General features: G+C 56.1%; 3 protein-coding genes and 1 pseudogene across 5 annotated transcripts in view; 3 read left to right on the plus strand and 1 right to left on the minus strand.

Annotated features, from left to right (window-relative positions):
- LOC105489360 (katanin catalytic subunit A1 like 2) overlaps positions 1–19,085 on the minus strand; it is a 277,022-nt gene that overhangs the window by 87,972 nt on the left and 169,965 nt on the right. The gene's annotated exons all lie outside the window — the stretch shown is intronic.
- On the plus strand, positions 3,111–4,982 carry LOC139360130 (elongin-A3-like). Its single transcript, XM_071085849.1, has 2 exons — positions 3,111–4,637; positions 4,800–4,982. The coding sequence occupies exons 1-2, from the start codon at positions 3,111–3,113 to the stop codon at positions 4,935–4,937; spliced, it is 1,665 nt and encodes a 554-aa protein (XP_070941950.1). The 3' UTR covers positions 4,938–4,982.
- Positions 9,486–11,351, plus strand: LOC139360131 (elongin-A3-like; annotated as a pseudogene).
- On the plus strand, positions 15,868–17,739 carry LOC139360132 (elongin-A3-like). Its single transcript, XM_071085850.1, has 2 exons — positions 15,868–17,394; positions 17,557–17,739. The coding sequence occupies exons 1-2, from the start codon at positions 15,868–15,870 to the stop codon at positions 17,692–17,694; spliced, it is 1,665 nt and encodes a 554-aa protein (XP_070941951.1). The 3' UTR covers positions 17,695–17,739.

Raw genomic sequence — 19,085 nt, forward strand, 5'->3', positions numbered from 1 at the left:
ACACGCACACACGCCCCACACACACACACACACACAGACCCCCTTGCGTATATCTCATTCTTATGGGTGTACCAATAGTGAGGGGCAGAGAGAAAGACACAAAGACCTAAGCCGCAAGGCAAAACCGAGCAAGGGCAGTCCAAGAGATCAAAGTCCTGTGCCCTGGGCTGTCAGCAGAATGGGTGCTAGGAAGCTAGCTTCTGGAAGCAGGCACCTGAGTGGATGCAGGTGCAAGTGAGAAGAGGCCTTCAAGCCTGAAGGACACGTATGGAGACAGGACAGGGAGCCACAGAGACACTGCCCTTAAGGAAGACAGAAAAGCATTCGTTCCGGGGAAGGGGACATGATCCAATCAGCGACGGTGTAAAACTCAGACAAGTCCGGGCACGGTGACCCACGCCTGTAATCCCATCGCTTTGGGAGGTCGGGGCCAGCGGGTCACCTGAGGTCAGGAGTTGGAGACCAGCCTGACCAATATGAGGAAATCCCGTCTCTACTAAAAATACCAAACGCGCTCAGGCTTGCCGGCGAGCGCCTGTAATCCCAGCTACTCAGGAGGCTGAGACAGGAGAATCACTTGAACCCGGGAGGCGGAGTCTGCAGTGAGCCCAGATCCCACCATTGCACTCCAGCCTGGACAACAAAAGCAAAACTCCGTCTCAAAATTAAAAACAAAAACTCGGAAAAGCTCCCCCAGCAAGGGCCGGAGACAATGCCAGTCTCTATTTCTCGACAGCAATTCAAGAGAGAATCTCAGGCGGCCTGCAAACCTCACAAGACAGCAGAACATCCTCCCCAAGGTGGAGAAGCCACATGCTCTTTCTGGAGGTGGAGTAGCCACCGATCACCCTGCAGCCCCTCCCCACTCCCACCGAGAAACCCCAGTCCCTCGCAATCAAATCCACTGGCAACAACCTTTCTTCCTGGAAAACGTTTCCCCTGCCAAGATGGAAAACAAACATGATACAAGCAAATACAACTCAAAACACAAGGAAACAATTGGAGCAAGTTCTAGCCCCTCGTAGCTCCTCGATGCCCCCACAATCACGCTACTGCTGAAAACAGCGGCCGCACCCACTAAACTCATTCATGACTGGAGACCGTGACAAACCGTAGCAGATCACTGCTCCCACCGCGACACTCGCTCTCAAAAAGACACAAAGGAAACAAACCCCACACAAACTATAAACCTACCCCAAACAGAATTCAGAATCCACCGAAGGATCCTGCTGGTATATTACTACACTGACCCAGGGTAGTTCAATTCCCTTCCGACCTATTTACAAACTAATCCTCATTCTGGGAGCTCTGGAAGCGTTGCCAGTATTGCGCTGGGGTCCTCTTCGTGAGGGAGCTGGAAGACTGGAAACACGGCAAGCACATTTCCCTCTTTCTCTACATACCACGGAGGGGTAACACACACACACACACACACACACACACACACACACACTCTCACACACACACAGAGAGAGAGAGAGAGACAGAAAAGTCATGTGAGAATTTAAAAAGTAAGCCAAACCGCCATGGACAGCAGAAACAATAGCTGACATCATAGACATTTCAAATGGTTCTGTTTGCCTCATTCTGACTGAAAGATTAGAGTGGAATTCGGCTGCCCAAACCGTGGCACCAACATCACCTGCAGGCCAGAGCAAGCCTTTCTGAGGAGATTTTAAACAGCCGGTGGGAGCAAGATCCTGAAGCGTTTCTTCCAAGACTGCTAACAGGAGATGAAACGTGGCTCTGCCGGCAGGATCCTGAAGACCAAGCACGAGGCCGTGGCTACCAAGAGGTGGCAGCGCTCCATTCAAAGCCACAGAGGAGCAGTCAAGAGCAGAGGTCATGGCCACCGTTTGGGGGGGATGCCAGAGGTATTCGGCTGGTTGACTTTCTGGAGGGCCAAACCGTGATCACATCTGCTCACTAGGAGAGCGCTTTCAGAAAGTCGGCCGCCAAAGCTGGAGCGAGAACAGTCCTCACCAGAGAGTTCTTCTCCACCACGACAATGTTCCTGCTCATGCCTTTCACCCAACAAGGGCAGCTGGGCAAGACTTGCCGCGGGAAATCATGAGGCGTCCACCTTACAGTCCTGATTTGGCGCCTGCTGACTTCTTTTTGTTTCCTAGACTTAGAAAATCTGTAAAAAGCGCCCAGTTTTCTTCAGTTAACGATGGAAAAAAGATTTCATGGAAATCGTCACATTCCCAGGACCCTGGGGGTTTTAGAGGGATGGGCTAGAGGGCGGGGAAAAGACACTGCTTCCAAAAGCGCATTGAACTTGATGGAGCCGATGTTGAGAAGTAAAATACACCTTTTTCATTTTTCTCTCTTAATCCCACTTTTCTACGAATGTTGGCAAGTCCCCTCACGCCACGTCAATCCTAGGTAAAGGGTTGTTATCCTCTGTGGGTTCTTCTTTCTACCATTTTGTCTTGCGGTGTTGTCATTTTCGGTTTTACTCGCAAGAAGATTCAGTCATGTGTCTTTTGGAATCCACAGACGTGGAACCTGCGAACACGGAGGGCCAACGGTAGAACTCAGTGGGGTGTGTCCAGGCTGAAATTAACCTAAACAACTTGTGGGGCACAGCAGGCCACCTGACGTGGACCGTCCTGATTGGCCGCATTTTGCTGACGCAATGATTACGTATCGGGGCGGGGTAGCCCAGGGGCCAAGGGCGGTCAGGGCTTCAGCCCTGGGTGGGCCTGGGGCTGGCTATATAAGGCCGGGCTCTGGCACGGGAGCTCCACTCGGCCTTGGACGGCGCACCGCAGAGGTCACTCCAGGCTGTGGCTCCACATCCCGAGGACCAGAAGCGGGCCTGCTCAGCTGTCTGCAAGGACCGGCGCTCCAGACCAAGTGGCCGGCTGCACCGAGGACTGAGCTTGCTCCAGGTTGCCGTGACTCCACGCCCGAGGCCTGCGGTCTGCGAGGACCAGCGCCCCGGAACCAGTGGCCCGCTGCTCCGAGGACCGAGCTCCCTCCAGGCTGCGACTCCACATCCCGAACCGGGCAGCGAGGACCCGCGACCCCAGACTTCGTGTCCTGCCGCCCCCAGGACAGAGCCGCGACCGCCGGGACAGCCAGGCCTGCACAGCTCTGCTGAGATGGCGGCAGGCTCCACTACGCTGCACGCAGTGGAGAAGCTGCAGGTGCGGCTGGCCACTAAGACGGACCCGAAAAAGCTAGAGAAATATTTGCAGAAACTCTCCGCCTTGCCCATGACGGCAGACATCCTGGCGGAGACTGGAATCAGAAAGACGGTGAAGCGCCTGCGGAAGCACCAGCACGTGGGCGACTTTGCCAGAGACTTAGCGGCCCGGTGGAAGAAGCTGGTGCTTGTGGACCCAAACACCGGGCCTGATGCACAGGACCCCGAGGAGAGCGCTTCCCGAAAGCGCTATGGGGAGGCTCTTCAGGACCAGGAAAAGGCCTGGGGCTTCCCAGAGAACGGGACGGTCCCCAGGAGCCCACCTGACAGTCCTGAGCACAGACGGACAGCACACAGAACACCTCCGGGGCTCCGGAGACCTCACCGAAGGTCTCCCAGTCGCGAGCACAGAGCCCAGAGAAAGCGCCCCAGAAGGGCCCCAGCTGATTCAGGCCCCCATCGGGCCCCTCCATTGCACACCGCTCCCCTCCCGACGCCCGAGGGCCCTGAGCCGGCTGTGCCCGGGAAGCAACCCGGAAGAGGCCACGCTCACGCCGCTCAGGGCGGGCCTCCGCTGGGTCAGGGCTGCCAGGGCCAACCCCAGGGGGAAGCGCTTGTGAGCCACAGCAAGGGGCACAAATCGTCCCGCTGGGCTTCCGCGCAGAAATTGCCTCCTGTCCAGGAAAGCCAGTCAGAGAGGCTGCAGGTGGCCGGCGCTGATTCCGCGGGGCCGAAAACGGTGCCCAGCCATGCCTTGTCAGAGCTCTGGGACCCCTCAGCGGCCTGGATGCAGGCCAACTACGATCTACTTTCCGCTTTTGAGGCCATGACCTCCCAGGAAAAGCCAGAAGCACTCTCCGCACCAACGTTCCAGGAGGAAGCCGCCTTCACTGGACACAGAGTGAATGCAAAGATGCAGGTGTACTCGGGCTCCAGGCCTGCCTGCCAGCCCCAGGTGCTGACGCTGCGCCAGCAGTGCATCCGGGGGCTTAGACACAATCCGGACGCCCTCGGCGACGTGGGAGGGGTCCCCTACTCGGTTCTTGAACCCCTTCCGGAAGGGTGGACGCCTGATCAGCTGTATCGCAGAGAGAAATACAATCACGCACTCGCTGGGGACACAGATGAATTATGGAGGATTCATTGTCTCCAGGACTTCAAGGAAGAAAAGCCACAGGAGCACGAGTCTTGGCGGGAGCTGTATCTGCGGCTTCGGGACTCCCGAGAGCAGCGGCTGCGAGCAGTCACCACGAAAATCCGATCTGCACTTGAAAACAAACCCATCCGCCGACAGACAAAGATGATCTGTTTCAACTCTGGGGCCAAGACGCCTTATGATGCTTCAAGGAGGCAAGAGAAGTCTGCAGGAGCCGCTGACCCCGAAGAGGGAGAGATCAAGCCAGCCCCCAAAGCCGCGGGCAGCAGCCACGTTCCCTCCAGCCGGGGCAGCGTGGGCGGTGGCGATAGGGGCGGTGGCGGCCTGGTGGGCGGCGGGGACGGCGGCCACGGCGGCAGCAGTGGCAGCAGCAGCACGAGCAGCAGCAGCAGCAGCAGCAGCAGCAGCAGCAGCAGCAGCACGAGCAGCAGCAGCACGAGCAGCAGCAGCAGCAGCAGCAGCAGCGTCCTTCACCGGCTCCCTGAGAAGAGGGCCAACCCCTGCCTGAGCAGCAGCAATGAGCGCCCGGCGCCCGCCGCCAAAACCCGGAAACCGGCTGCCAAGAAAGTGGCCCCGCTGATGGCCAAGGCAATTCGAGACTACAAGAGGAGATTCTCCCGAAGATAAACTCAGGACTTGCCTTAGGGTTAAAATCTGGGGGGAGGAGGAACAATGCAAAGTCAATGCGGGTTGGGGAAAGAAACTTCCAGTGGACACCAGAACCTTTGGCTTGGTGCAAAGTTGAGCCTCTGCATTCTGCAGGTGTCAAGTGCTGGCCCTGTGATTTTGCCTCCCACACCCAGCCACTGCCTCCCTGCTTGGAGGCCACCTCAGAATTCAGAAGATGGGAACGCATTCGGGTCAACTCTACTTTGGCTGTTCACTGATCGTTTTTTGTTTTTTGTTGTTTTGAGACGGAGTCTCGCTCTGTCGCCCAGGCTGGAGTACAGTGGTGCCGTCTCAGCTCACTGCAAGCTCTGCCTCCCGGGTTCACGCCATTCCCCTGCCTCAGCCTCCCCGTAGCTGGGACTACAGGCGTGCACCACCACGCCCCGCGAAGTTTTTGTATTTTTTAGTAGAGACGGGGTTTCACCGTGTGAGCCAGGATGGTCTCGATCTCCTGACCTCGTGATCCGCCCGCCTCGGCCTCCCAAGGTGCTGGGATTACAGGCGTGAGCCAGCGCGCCCGGCCACTGATCTTTTTCTAATTAACGACCTAGTTGCAATCATAAACTAGGTACCACATGTGAGATTTCCGTTTTTCCTTTCTTTTGAAATCAGCGAGTACATGAGGACTTCTTAGACACAAACTCTCAATCTGTTAGTTGGCACTGATAACTGCCACTCCATAAAATGTTTTGTGGTTGTCGTTGCTGTTGTTTTGTTTTAAAGAAACGGCCGGGCATGATCCTGTAATCGTGAGCCATCCTCCTTTGGGAGGCCGAGGAGGGCAGATGGCTTGAGCCCACAGGGTGGAGACCAGCCTGGGCCAAATGGAGAAACCCCGTCTCCACAAATGATACCACAATTAGCCTGGCGTGGTGGCACGGCCCCTGTGGTCCTCTGGTCCCAGCTTCTTAAAGGACTGAGGTGGCAGGATTGACTGAGCTGGGCGAGCGGAGGTTGCCGTGACCTTTCCTCATTCCACTGCACTCCAGCCTGGGTGACAGAACCAGAGCACGTCTCAAAGAAAACCGCTATTTCTTTGAAGAAAGGAACTATCGGATTTCATGAATAAATGCTAATAACTGGTACGATGGCGAAGTCAAAATAGTTTCACTAAGCACCGCATACAATCATTCCCAATCTTTTCACCCAGAGCCCCTATGAAAGGTTGGCGACACCTTAACCAGCTTATTGAGGTTCTGAATCAAGAAGTCTAAAGCTGCCAATCAGACTTTCTAATTACCATGAGATGACCAGGTTAACAACCTCGAGTTCACCTCATAGGAGCTTCTGCAAGCTTCGGGGAAGGTTTGCATTCCAACTCAGGGCATTTCTTGGCCTCACGCGGGCTGGTAATCACAGGTCCGCGTGCCAGATATGACACACGCGAGCGCACACACACGCACACACGCCCCCCCACACACACACACACACAGACCCCCTTGCGTATATCTCATTCTTATGGGTGTACCAATAGTGAGGGGCAGAGAGAAAGACACAAAGACCTAAGCCGCAAGGCAAAACCGAGCAAGGGCAGTCCAAGAGATCAAAGTCCTGTGCCCTGGGCTGTCAGCAGAATGGGTGCTGGGAAGCTAGCTTCTGGAAGCAGGCACCTGAGTGGATGCAGGTGCAAGTGAGAAGAGGCCTTCAAGCCTGAAGGACACGTATGGAGACAGGACAGGGAGCCACAGAGACACTGCCCTTAAGGAAGACAGAAAAGCATTCGTTCCGGGGAAGGGGACATGATCCAATCAGCGACGGTGTAAAACTCAGACAAGTCCGGGCACGGTGACCCACGCCTGTAATCCCATCGCTTTGGGAGGTCGGGGCCAGCGGGTCACCTGAGGTCAGGAGTTGGAGACCAGCCTGACCAATATGAGGAAATCCCGTCTCTACTAAAAATACCAAACGCGCTCAGGCTTGCCGGCGAGCGCCTGTAATCCCAGCTACTCAGGAGGCTGAGACAGGAGAATCACTTGAACCCGGGAGGCGGAGTCTGCAGTGAGCCCAGATCCCACCATTGCACTCCAGCCTGGACAACAAAAGCAAAACTCCGTCTCAAAATTAAAAACAAAAACTCGGAAAAGCTCCCCCAGCAAGGGCCGGAGACAATGCCAGTCTCTATTTCTCGACAGCAATTCAAGAGAGAATCTCAGGCGGCCTGCAAACCTCACAAGACAGCAGAACATCCTCCCCAAGGCGGAGAAGCCACATGCTCTTTCTGGAGGTGGAGTAGCCACCGATCACCCTGCAGCCCCTCCCCACTCCCACCGAGAAACCCCAGTCCCTCGCAATCAAATCCACTGGCAACAACCTTTCTTCCTGGAAAACGTTTCCCCTGCCAAGATGGAAAACAAACATGATACAAGCAAATACAACTCAAAACACAAGGAAACAATTGGAGCAAGTTCTAGCCCCTCGTAGCTCCTCGATGCCCCCACAATCACGCTACTGCTGAAAACAGCGGCCGCACCCACCAAACTCATTCATGACTGGAGACCGTGACAAACCGTAGCAGATCACTGCTCCCACCGCGACACTCGCTCTCAAAAAGACACAAAGGAAACAAACCCCACACAAACTATAAACCTACCCCAAACAGAATTCAGAATCCACCGAAGGATCCTGCTGGTATATTACTACACTGACCCAGGGTAGTTCAATTCCCTTCCGACCTATTTACAAACTAATCCTCATTCTGGGAGCTCTGGAAGCGTTGCCAGTATTGCGCTGGGGTCCTCTTCGTGAGGGAGCTGGAAGACTGGAAACACGGCAAGCACATTTCCCTCTTTCTCTACATACCACGGAGGGGTAACACACACACACACACACACACACACACACACACACACTCTCACACACACACAGAGAGAGAGAGAGAGACAGAAAAGTCATGTGAGAATTTAAAAAGTAAGCCAAACCGCCATGGACAGCAGAAACAATAGCTGACATCATAGACATTTCAAATGGTTCTGTTTGCCTCATTCTGACTGAAAGATTAGAGTGGAATTCGGCTGCCCAAACCGTGGCACCAACATCACCTGCAGGCCAGAGCAAGCCTTTCTGAGGAGATTTTAAACAGCCGGTGGGAGCAAGATCCTGAAGCGTTTCTTCCAAGACTGCTAACAGGAGATGAAACGTGGCTCTGCCGGCAGGATCCTGAAGACCAAGCACGAGGCCGTGGCTACCAAGAGGTGGCAGCGCTCCATTCAAAGCCACAGAGGAGCAGTCAAGAGCAGAGGTCATGGCCACCGTTTGGGGGGGATGCCAGAGGGATTCGGCTGGTTGACTTTCTGGAGGGCCAAACCGTGATCACATCTGCTCACTAGGAGAGCGCTTTCAGAAAGTCGGCCGCCAAAGCTGGAGCGAGAACAGTCCTCACCAGAGAGTTCTTCTCCACCACGACAATGTTCCTGCTCATGCCTTTCACCCAACAAGGGCAGCTGGGCAAGACTTGCCGCGGGAAATCATGAGGCGTCCACCTTACAGTCCTGATTTGGCGCCTGCTGACTTCTTTTTGTTTCCTAGACTTAGAAAATCTGTAAAAACCGCCCAGTTTTCTTCAGTTAACGATGGAAAAAAGATTTCATGGAAATCGTCACATTCCCAGGACCCTGGGGGTTTTAGAGGGATGGGCTAGAGGGCGGGGAAAAGACACTGCTTCCAAAAGCGCATTGAACTTGATGGAGCCGATGTTGAGAAGTAAAATACACCTTTTTCATTTTTCTCTCTTAATCCCACTTTTCTACGAATGTTGGCAAGTCCCCTCACGCCACGTCAATCCTAGGTAAAGGGTTGTTATCCTCTGTGGGTTCTTCTTTCTACCATTTTGTCTTGCGGTGTTGTCATTTTCGGTTTTACTCGCAAGAAGATTCAGTCATGTGTCTTTTGGAATCCACAGACGTGGAACCTGCGAACACGGAGGGCCAACGGTAGAACTCAGTGGGGTGTGTCCAGGCTGAAATTAACCTAAACAACTTGTGGGGCACAGCAGGCCACCTGACGTGGACCGTCCTGATTGGCCGCATTTTGCTGACGCAATGATTACGTATCGGGGCGGGGTAGCCCAGGGGCCAAGGGCGGTCAGGGCTTCAGCCCTGGGTGGGCCTGGGGCTGGCTATATAAGGCCGGGCTCTGGCACGGGAGCTCCACTCGGCCTTGGACGGCGCACCGCAGAGGTCACTCCAGGCTGTGGCTCCACATCCCGAGGACCAGAAGCGGGCCTGCTCAGCTGTCTGCAAGGACCGGCGCTCCAGACCAAGTGGCCGGCTGCACCGAGGACTGAGCTTGCTCCAGGTTGCCGTGACTCCACGCCCGAGGCCTGCGGTCTGCGAGGACCAGCGCCCCGGAACCAGTGGCCCGCTGCTCCGAGGAACGAGCTCCCTCCAGGCTGCGACTCCACATCCCGAACCGGGCAGCGAGGACCCGCGACCCCAGACTTCGTGTCCTGCCGCCCCCAGGACAGAGCCGCGACCGCCGGGACAGCCAGGCCTGCACAGCTCTGCTGAGATGGCGGCAGGCTCCACTACGCTGCACGCAGTGGAGAAGCTGCAGGTGCGGCTGGCCACTAAGACGGACCCGAAAAAGCTAGAGAAATATTTGCAGAAACTCTCCGCCTTGCCCATGACGGCAGACATCCTGGCGGAGACTGGAATCAGAAAGACGGTGAAGCGCCTGCGGAAGCACCAGCACGTGGGCGACTTTGCCAGAGACTTAGCGGCCCGGTGGAAGAAGCTGGTGCTTGTGGACCCAAACACCGGGCCTGATGCACAGGACCCCGAGGAGAGCGCTTCCCGAAAGCGCTATGGGGAGGCTCTTCAGGACCAGGAAAAGGCCTGGGGCTTCCCAGAGAACGGGACGGTCCCCAGGAGCCCACCTGACAGTCCTGAGCACAGACGGACAGCACACAGAACACCTCCGGGGCTCCGGAGACCTCACCGAAGGTCTCCCAGTCGCGAGCACAGAGCCCAGAGAAAGCGCCCCAGAAGGGCCCCAGCTGATTCAGGCCCCCATCGGGCCCCTCCATTGCACACCGCTCCCCTCCCGACGCCCGAGGGCCCTGAGCCGGCTGTGCCCGGGAAGCAACCCGGAAGAGGCCACGCTCACGCCGCTCAGGGCGGGCCTCCGCTGGGTCAGGGCTGCCAGGGCCAACCCCAGGGGGAAGCGCTTGTGAGCCACAGCAAGGGGCACAAATCGTCCCGCTGGGCTTCCGCGCAGAAATTGCCTCCTGTCCAGGAAAGCCAGTCAGAGAGGCTGCAGGTGGCCGGCGCTGATTCCGCGGGGCCGAAAACGGTGCCCAGCCATGCCTTGTCAGAGCTCTGGGACCCCTCAGCGGCCTGGATGCAGGCCAACTACGATCTACTTTCCGCTTTTGAGGCCATGACCTCCCAGGAAAAGCCAGAAGCACTCTCCGCACCAACGTTCCAGGAGGAAGCCGCCTTCACTGGACACAGAGTGAATGCAAAGATGCAGGTGTACTCGGGCTCCAGGCCTGCCTGCCAGCCCTAGGTGCTGACGCTGCGCCAGCAGTGCATCCGGGGGCTTAGACACAATCCGGACGCCCTCGGCGACGTGGGAGGGGTCCCCTACTCGGTTCTTGAACCCCTTCCGGAAGGGTGGACGCCTGATCAGCTGTATCGCAGAGAGAAATACAATCACGCACTCGCTGGGGACACAGATGAATTATGGAGGATTCATTGTCTCCAGGACTTCAAGGAAGAAAAGCCACAGGAGCACGAGTCTTGGCGGGAGCTGTATCTGCGGCTTCGGGACTCCCGAGAGCAGCGGCTGCGAGCAGTCACCACGAAAATCCGATCTGCACTTGAAAACAAACCCATCCGCCGACAGACAAAGATGATCTGTTTCAACTCTGGGGCCAAGACGCCTTATGATGCTTCAAGGAGGCAAGAGAAGTCTGCAGGAGCCGCTGACCCCGAAGAGGGAGAGATCAAGCCAGCCCCCAAAGCCGCGGGCAGCAGCCACGTTCCCTCCAGCCGGGGCAGCGTGGGCGGTGGCGATAGGGGCGGTGGCGGCCTGGTGGGCGGCGGGGACGGCGGCCACGGCGGCAGCAGTGGCAGCAGCAGCACGAGCAGCAGCAGCAGCAGCAGCAGCAGCAGCAGCAGCACGAGCAGCAGCAGCACGAGCAGCAGCAGCAGCAGCAGCAGCAGCGTCCTTCACCGGCTCCCTGAGAAGAGGGCCAACCCCTGCCTGAGCAGCAGCAATGAGCGCCCGGCGCCCGCCGCCAAAACCCGGAAACCGGCTGCCAAGAAAGTGGCCCCGCTGATGGCCAAGGCAATTCGAGACTACAAGAGGAGATTCTCCCGAAGATAAACTCAGGACTTGCCTTAGGGTTAAAATCTGGGGGGAGGAGGAACAATGCAAAGTCAATGCGGGTTGGGGAAAGAAACTTCCAGTGGACACCAGAACCTTTGGCTTGGTGCAAAGTTGAGCCTCTGCATTCTGCAGGTGTCAAGTGCTGGCCCTGTGATTTTGCCTCCCACACCCAGCCACTGCCTCCCTGCTTGGAGGCCACCTCAGAATTCAGAAGATGGGAACGCATTCGGGTCAACTCTACTTTGGCTGTTCACTGATCGTTTTTTGTTTTTTGTTGTTTTGAGAGGGAGTCTCGCTCTGTCGCCCAGGCTGGAGTACAGTGGTGCCGTCTCAGCTCACTGCAAGCTCTGCCTCCCGGGTTCACGCCATTCCCCTGCCTCAGCCTCCCCGTAGCTGGGACTACAGGCGTGCACCACCACGCCCCACGAAGTTTTTGTATTTTTTAGTAGAGACGGGGTTTCACCGTGTGAGCCAGGATGGTCTCGATCTCCTGACCTCGTGATCCGCCCGCCTCGGCCTCCCAAGGTGCTGGGATTACAGGCGTGAGCCAGCGCGCCCGGCCACTGATCTTTTTCTAATTAACGACCTAGTTGCAATCATAAACTAGGTACCACATGTGAGATTTCCGTTTTTCCTTTCTTTTGAAATCAGCGAGTACATGAGGACTTCTTAGACACAAACTCTCAATCTGTTAGTTGGCACTGATAACTGCCACTCCATAAAATGTTTTGTGGTTGTCGTTGCTGTTGTTTTGTTTTAAAGAAACGGCCGGGCATGATCCTGTAATCGTGAGCCATCCTCCTTTGGGAGGCCGAGGAGGGCAGATGGCTTGAGCCCACAGGGTGGAGACCAGCCTGGGCCAAATGGAGAAACCCCGTCTCCACAAATGATACCACAATTAGCCTGGCGTGGTGGCACGGCCCCTGTGGTCCTCTGGTCCCAGCTTCTTAAAGGACTGAGGTGGCAGGATTGACTGAGCTGGGCGAGCGGAGGTTGCCGTGACCTTTCCTCATTCCACTGCACTCCAGCCTGGGTGACAGAACCAGAGCACGTCTCAAAGAAAACCGCTATTTCTTTGAAGAAAGGAACTATCGGATTTCATGAATAAATGCTAATAACTGGTACGATGGCGAAGTCAAAATAGTTTCACTAAGCACCGCATACAATCATTCCCAATCTTTTCACCCAGAGCCCCTATGAAAGGTTGGCGACACCTTAACCAGCTTATTGAGGTTCTGAATCAAGAAGTCTAAAGCTGCCAATCAGACTTTCTAATTACCATGAGATGACCAGGTTAACAACCTCGAGTTCACCTCATAGGAGCTTCTGCAAGCTTCGGGGAAGGTTTGCATTCCAACTCAGGGCATTTCTTGGCCTCACGCGGGCTGGTAATCACAGGTCCGCGTGCCAGATATGACACACGCGAGCGCACACACACACACACACGCACACACGCCCCCCCCACACACACACACACAGACCCCCTTGCGTATATCTCATTCTTATGGGTGTACCAATAGTGAGGGGCAGAGAGAAAGACACAAAGACCTAAGCCGCAAGGCAAAACCGAGCAAGGGCAGTCCAAGAGATCAAAGTCCTGTGCCCTGGGCTGTCAGCAGAATGGGTGCTGGGAAGCTAGCTTCTGGAAGCAGGCACCTGAGTGGATGCAGGTGCAAGTGAGAAGAGGCCTTCAAGCCTGAAGGACACGTATGGAGACAGGACAGGGAGCCACAGAGACACTGCCCTTAAGGAAGACAGAAAAGCATTCGTTCCGGGGAAGGGGACATGATCCAATCAGCGACGGTGTAAAACTCAGACAAGTCCGGGCACGGTGACCCACGCCTGTAATCCCATCGCTTTGGGAGGTCGGGGCCAGCGGGTCACCTGAGGTCAGGAGTTGGAGACCAGCCTGACCAATATGAGGAAATCCCGTCTCTACTAAAAATACCAAACGCGCTCAGGCTTGCCGGCGAGCGCCTGTAATCCCAGCTACTCAGGAGGCTGAGACAGGAGAATCACTTGAACCCGGGAGGCGGAGTCTGCAGTGAGCCCAGATCCCACCATTGCACTCCAGCCTGGACAACAAAAGCAAAACTCCGTCTCAAAATTAAAAACAAAAACTCGGAAAAGCTCCCCCAGCAAGGGCCGGAGACAATGCCAGTCTCTATTTCTCGACAGCAATTCAAGAGAGAATCTCAGGCGGCCTGCAAACCTCACAAGACAGCAGAACATCCTCCCCAAGGCGGAGAAGCCACATGCTCTTTCTGGAGGTGGAGTAGCCACCGATCACCCTGCAGCCCCTCCCCACTCCCACCGAGAAACCCCAGTCCCTCGCAATCAAATCCACTGGCAACAACCTTTCTTCCTGGAAAACGTTTCCCCTGCCAAGATGGAAAACAAACATGATACAAGCAAATACAACTCAAAACACAAGGAAACAATTGGAGCAAGTTCTAGCCCCTCGTAGCTCCTCGATGCCCCCACAATCACGCTACTGCTGAAAACAGCGGCCACACCCACTAAACTCATTCATGACTGGAGACCGTGACAAACCGTAGCAGATCACTGCTCCCACCGCGACACTCGCTCTCAAAAAGACACAAAGGAAACAAACCCCACACAAACTATAAACCTACCCCAAACAGAATTCAGAATCCACCGAAGGATCCTGCTGGTATATTACTACACTGACCCAGGGTAGTTCAATTCCCTTCCGACCTATTTACAAACTAATCCTCATTCTGGGAGCTCTGGAAGCGTTGCCAGTATTGCGCTGGGGTCCTCTTCGTGAGGGAGCTGGAAGACTGGAAACACGGCAAGCACATTTCCCTCTTTCTCTACATACCACGGAGGGGTAACACACACACACACACACACACACACACACACACACACACACACTCTCACACACACACAGAGAGAGAGAGAGAGACAGAAAAGTCATGTGAGAATTTAAAAAGTAAGCCAAACCGCCATGGACAGCAGAAACAATAGCTGACATCATAGACATTTCAAATGGTTCTGTTTGCCTCATTCTGACTGAAAGATTAGAGTGGAATTCGGCTGCCCAAACCGTGGCACCAACATCACCTGCAGGCCAGAGCAAGCCTTTCTGAGGAGATTTTAAACAGCCGGTGGGAGCAAGATCCTGAAGGGTTTCTTCCAAGACTGCTAACAGGAGATGAAACGTGGCTCTGCCGGCAGGATCCTGAAGACCAAGCACGAGGCCGTGGCTACCAAGAGGTGGCAGCGCTCCATTCAAAGCCACAGAGGAGCAGTCAAGAGCAGAGGTCATGGCCACCGTTTGGGGGGGATGCCAGAGGGATTCGGCTGGTTGACTTTCTGGAGGGCCAAACCGTGATCACATCTGCTCACTAGGAGAGCGCTTTCAGAAAGTCGGCCGCCAAAGCTGGAGCGAGAACAGTCCTCACCAGAGAGTTCTTCTCCACCACGACAATGTTCCTGCTCATGCCTTTCACCCAACAAGGGCAGCTGGGCAAGACTTGCCGCGGGAAATCATGAGGCGTCCACCTTACAGTCCTGATTTGGCGCCTGCTGACTTCTTTTTGTTTCCTAGACTTAGAAAATCTGTAAAAAGCACCCAGTTTTCTTCAGTTAACGATGGAAAAAAGATTTCATGGAAATCGTCACATTCCCAGGACCCTGGGGGTTTTAGAGGGATGGGCTAGAGGGCGGGGAAAAGACACTGCTTCCAAAAGCGCATTGAACTTGATGGAGCCGATGTTGAGAAGTAAAATACACCTTTTTCATTTTTCTCTCTTAATCCCACTTTTCTACGAATGTTGGCAAGTCCCCTCACGCCACGTCAATCCTAGGTAAAGGGTTGTTATCCTCTGTGGGTTCTTCTTTCTACCATTTTGTCTTGCGGTGTTGTCATTTTCGGTTTTACTCGCAAGAAGATTCAGTCATGTGTCTTTTGGAATCCACAGACGTGGAACCTGCGAACACGGAGGGCCAACGGTAGAACTCAGTGGGGTGTGTCCAGGCTGAAATTAACCTAAACAACTTGTGGGGCACAGCAGGCCACCTGACGTGGACCGTCCTGATTGGCCGCATTTTGCTGACGCAATGATTACGTATCGGGGCGGGGTAGCCCAGGGGCCAAGGGCGGTCAGGGCTTCAGCCCTGGGTGGGCCTGGGGCTGGCTATATAAGGCCGGGCTCTGGCACGGGAGCTCCACTCGGCCTTGGACGGCGCACCGCAGAGGTCACTCCAGGCTGTGGCTCCACATCCCGAGGACCAGAAGCGGGCCTGCTCAGCTGTCTGCAAGGACCGGCGCTCCAGACCAAGTGGCCGGCTGCACCGAGGACTGAGCTTGCTCCAGGTTGCCGTGACTCCACGCCCGAGGCCTGCGGTCTGCGAGGACCAGCGCCCCAGAACCAGTGGCCCGCTGCTCCGAGGACCGAGCTCCCTCCAGGCTGCGACTCCACATCCCGAACCGGGCAGCGAGGACCCGCGACCCCAGACTTCGTGTCCTGCCGCCCCCAGGACAGAGCCGCGACCGCCGGGACAGCCAGGCCTGCACAGCTCTGCTGAGATGGCGGCAGGCTCCACTACGCTGCACGCAGTGGAGAAGCTGCAGGTGCGGCTGGCCACTAAGACGGACCCGAAAAAGCTAGAGAAATATTTGCAGAAACTCTCCGCCTTGCCCATGACGGCAGACATCCTGGCGGAGACTGGAATCAGAAAGACGGTGAAGCGCCTGCGGAAGCACCAGCACGTGGGCGACTTTGCCAGAGACTTAGCTGCCCGGTGGAAGAAGCTGGTGCTTGTGGACCCAAACACCGGGCCTGATGCACAGGACCCCGAGGAGAGCGCTTCCCGAAAGCGCTATGGGGAGGCTCTTCAGGACCAGGAAAAGGCCTGGGGCTTCCCAGAGAACGGGACGGTCCCCAGGAGCCCACCTGACAGTCCTGAGCACAGACGGACAGCACACAGAACACCTCCGGGGCTCCGGAGACCTCACCGAAGGTCTCCCAGTCGCGAGCACAGAGCCCAGAGAAAGCGCCCCAGAAGGGCCCCAGCTGATTCAGGCCCCCATCGGGCCCCTCCATTGCACACCGCTCCCCTCCCGACGCCCGAGGGCCCTGAGCCGGCTGTGCCCGGGAAGCAACCCGGAAGAGGCCACGCTCACGCCGCTCAGGGCGGGCCTCCGCTGGGTCAGGGCTGCCAGGGCCAACCCCAGGGGGAAGCGCTTGTGAGCCACAGCAAGGGGCACAAATCGTCCCGCTGGGCTTCCGCGCAGAAATTGCCTCCTGTCCAGGAAAGCCAGTCAGAGAGGCTGCAGGTGGCCGGCGCTGATTCCGCGGGGCCGAAAACGGTGCCCAGCCATGCCTTGTCAGAGCTCTGGGACCCCTCAGCGGCCTGGATGCAGGCCAACTACGATCTACTTTCCGCTTTTGAGGCCATGACCTCCCAGGAAAAGCCAGAAGCACTCTCCGCACCAACGTTCCAGGAGGAAGCCGCCTTCACTGGACACAGAGTGAATGCAAAGATGCAGGTGTACTCGGGCTCCAGGCCTGCCTGCCAGCCCCAGGTGCTGACGCTGCGCCAGCAGTGCATCCGGGGGCTTAGACACAATCCGGACGCCCTCGGCGACGTGGGAGGGGTCCCCTACTCGGTTCTTGAACCCCTTCCGGAAGGGTGGACGCCTGATCAGCTGTATCGCAGAGAGAAATACAATCACGCACTCGCTGGGGACACAGATGAATTATGGAGGATTCATTGTCTCCAGGACTTCAAGGAAGAAAAGCCACAGGAGCACGAGTCTTGGCGGGAGCTGTATCTGCGGCTTCGGGACTCCCGAGAGCAGCGGCTGCGAGCAGTCACCACGAAAATCCGATCTGCACTTGAAAACAAACCCATCCGCCGACAGACAAAGATGATCTGTTTCAACTCTGGGGCCAAGACGCCTTATGATGCTTCAAGGAGGCAAGAGAAGTCTGCAGGAGCCGCTGACCCCGAAGAGGGAGAGATCAAGCCAGCCCCCAAAGCCGCGGGCAGCAGCCACGTTCCCTCCAGCCGGGGCAGCGTGGGCGGTGGCGATAGGGGCGGTGGCGGCCTGGTGGGCGGCGGGGACGGCGGCCACGGCGGCAGCAGTGGCAGCAGCAGCACGAGCAGCAGCAGCAGCAGCAGCAGCAGCAGCAGCAGCAGCAGCACGAGCAGCAGCAGCACGAGCAGCAGCAGCAGCAGCAGCAGCAGCGTCCTTCACCGGCTCCCTGAGAAGAGGGCCAACCCCTGCCTGAGCAGCAGCAATGAGCGCCCGGCGCCCGCCGCCAAAACCCGGAAACCGGCTGCCAAGAAAGTGGCCCCGCTGATGGCCAAGGCAATTCGAGACTACAAGAGGAGATTCTCCCGAAGATAAACTCAGGACTTGCCTTAGGGTTAAAATCTGGGGGGAGGAGGAACAATGCAAAGTCAATGCGGGTTGGGGAAAGAAACTTCCAGTGGACACCAGAACCTTTGGCTTGGTGCAAAGTTGAGCCTCTGCATTCTGCAGGTGTCAAGTGCTGGCCCTGTGATTTTGCCTCCCACACCCAGCCACTGCCTCCCTGCTTGGAGGCCACCTCAGAATTCAGAAGATGGGAACGCATTCGGGTCAACTCTACTTTGGCTGTTCACTGATCGTTTTTTGTTTTTTGTTGTTTTGAGACGGAGTCTTGCTCTGTCGCCCAGGCTGGAGTACAGTGGTGCCGTCTCAGCTCACTGCAAGCTCTGCCTCCCGGGTTCACGCCATTCCCCTGCCTCAGCCTCCCCGTAGCTGGGACTACAGGCGTGCACCACCACGCCCCACGAAGTTTTTGTATTTTTTAGTAGAGACGGGGTTTCACCGTGTGAGCCAGGATGGTCTCGATCTCCTGACCTCGTGATCCGCCCGCCTCGGCCTCCCAAGGTGCTGGGATTACAGGCGTGAGCCAGCGCGCCCGGCCACTGATCTTTTTCTAATTAACGACCTAGTTGCAATCATAAACTAGGTACCACATGTGAGATTTCCGTTTTTCCTTTCTTTTGAAATCAGCGAGTACATGAGGACTTCTTAGACACAAACTCTCAATCTGTTAGTTGGCACTGATAACTGCCACTCCATAAAATGTTTTGTGGTTGTCGTTGCTGTTGTTTTGTTTTAAAGAAACGGCCGGGCATGATCCTGTAATCGTGAGCCATCCTCCTTTGGGAGGCCGAGGAGGGCAGATGGCTTGAGCCCACAGGGTGGAGACCAGCCTGGGCCAAATGGAGAAACCCCGTCTCCACAAATGATACCACAATTAGCCTGGCGTGGTGGCACGGCCCCTGTGGTCCTCTGGTCCCAGCTTCTTAAAGGACTGAGGTGGCAGGATTGACTGAGCTGGGCGAGCGGAGGTTGCCGTGACCTTTCCTCATTCCACTGCACTCCAGCCTGGGTGACAGAACCAGAGCACGTCTCAAAGAAAACCGCTATTTCTTTGAAGAAAGGAACTATCGGATTTCATGAATAAATGCTAATAACTGGTACGATGGCGAAGTCAAAATAGTTTCACTAAGCACCGCATACAATCATTCCCAATCTTTTCACCCAGAGCCCCTATGAAAGGTTGGCGACACCTTAACCAGCTTATTGAGGTTCTGAATCAAGAAGTCTAAAGCTGCCAATCAGACTTTCTAATTACCATGAGATGACCAGGTTAACAACCTCGAGTTCACCTCATAGGAGCTTCTGCAAGCTTCGGGGAAGGTTTGCATTCCAACTCAGGGCATTTCTTGGCCTCACGCGGGCTG

The sequence above is a fragment of the Macaca nemestrina genome, chromosome 19 (genome assembly GCF_043159975.1).
Source record: "Macaca nemestrina isolate mMacNem1 chromosome 19, mMacNem.hap1, whole genome shotgun sequence".
Lineage (NCBI taxonomy): Eukaryota > Metazoa > Chordata > Mammalia > Primates > Cercopithecidae > Macaca > Macaca nemestrina.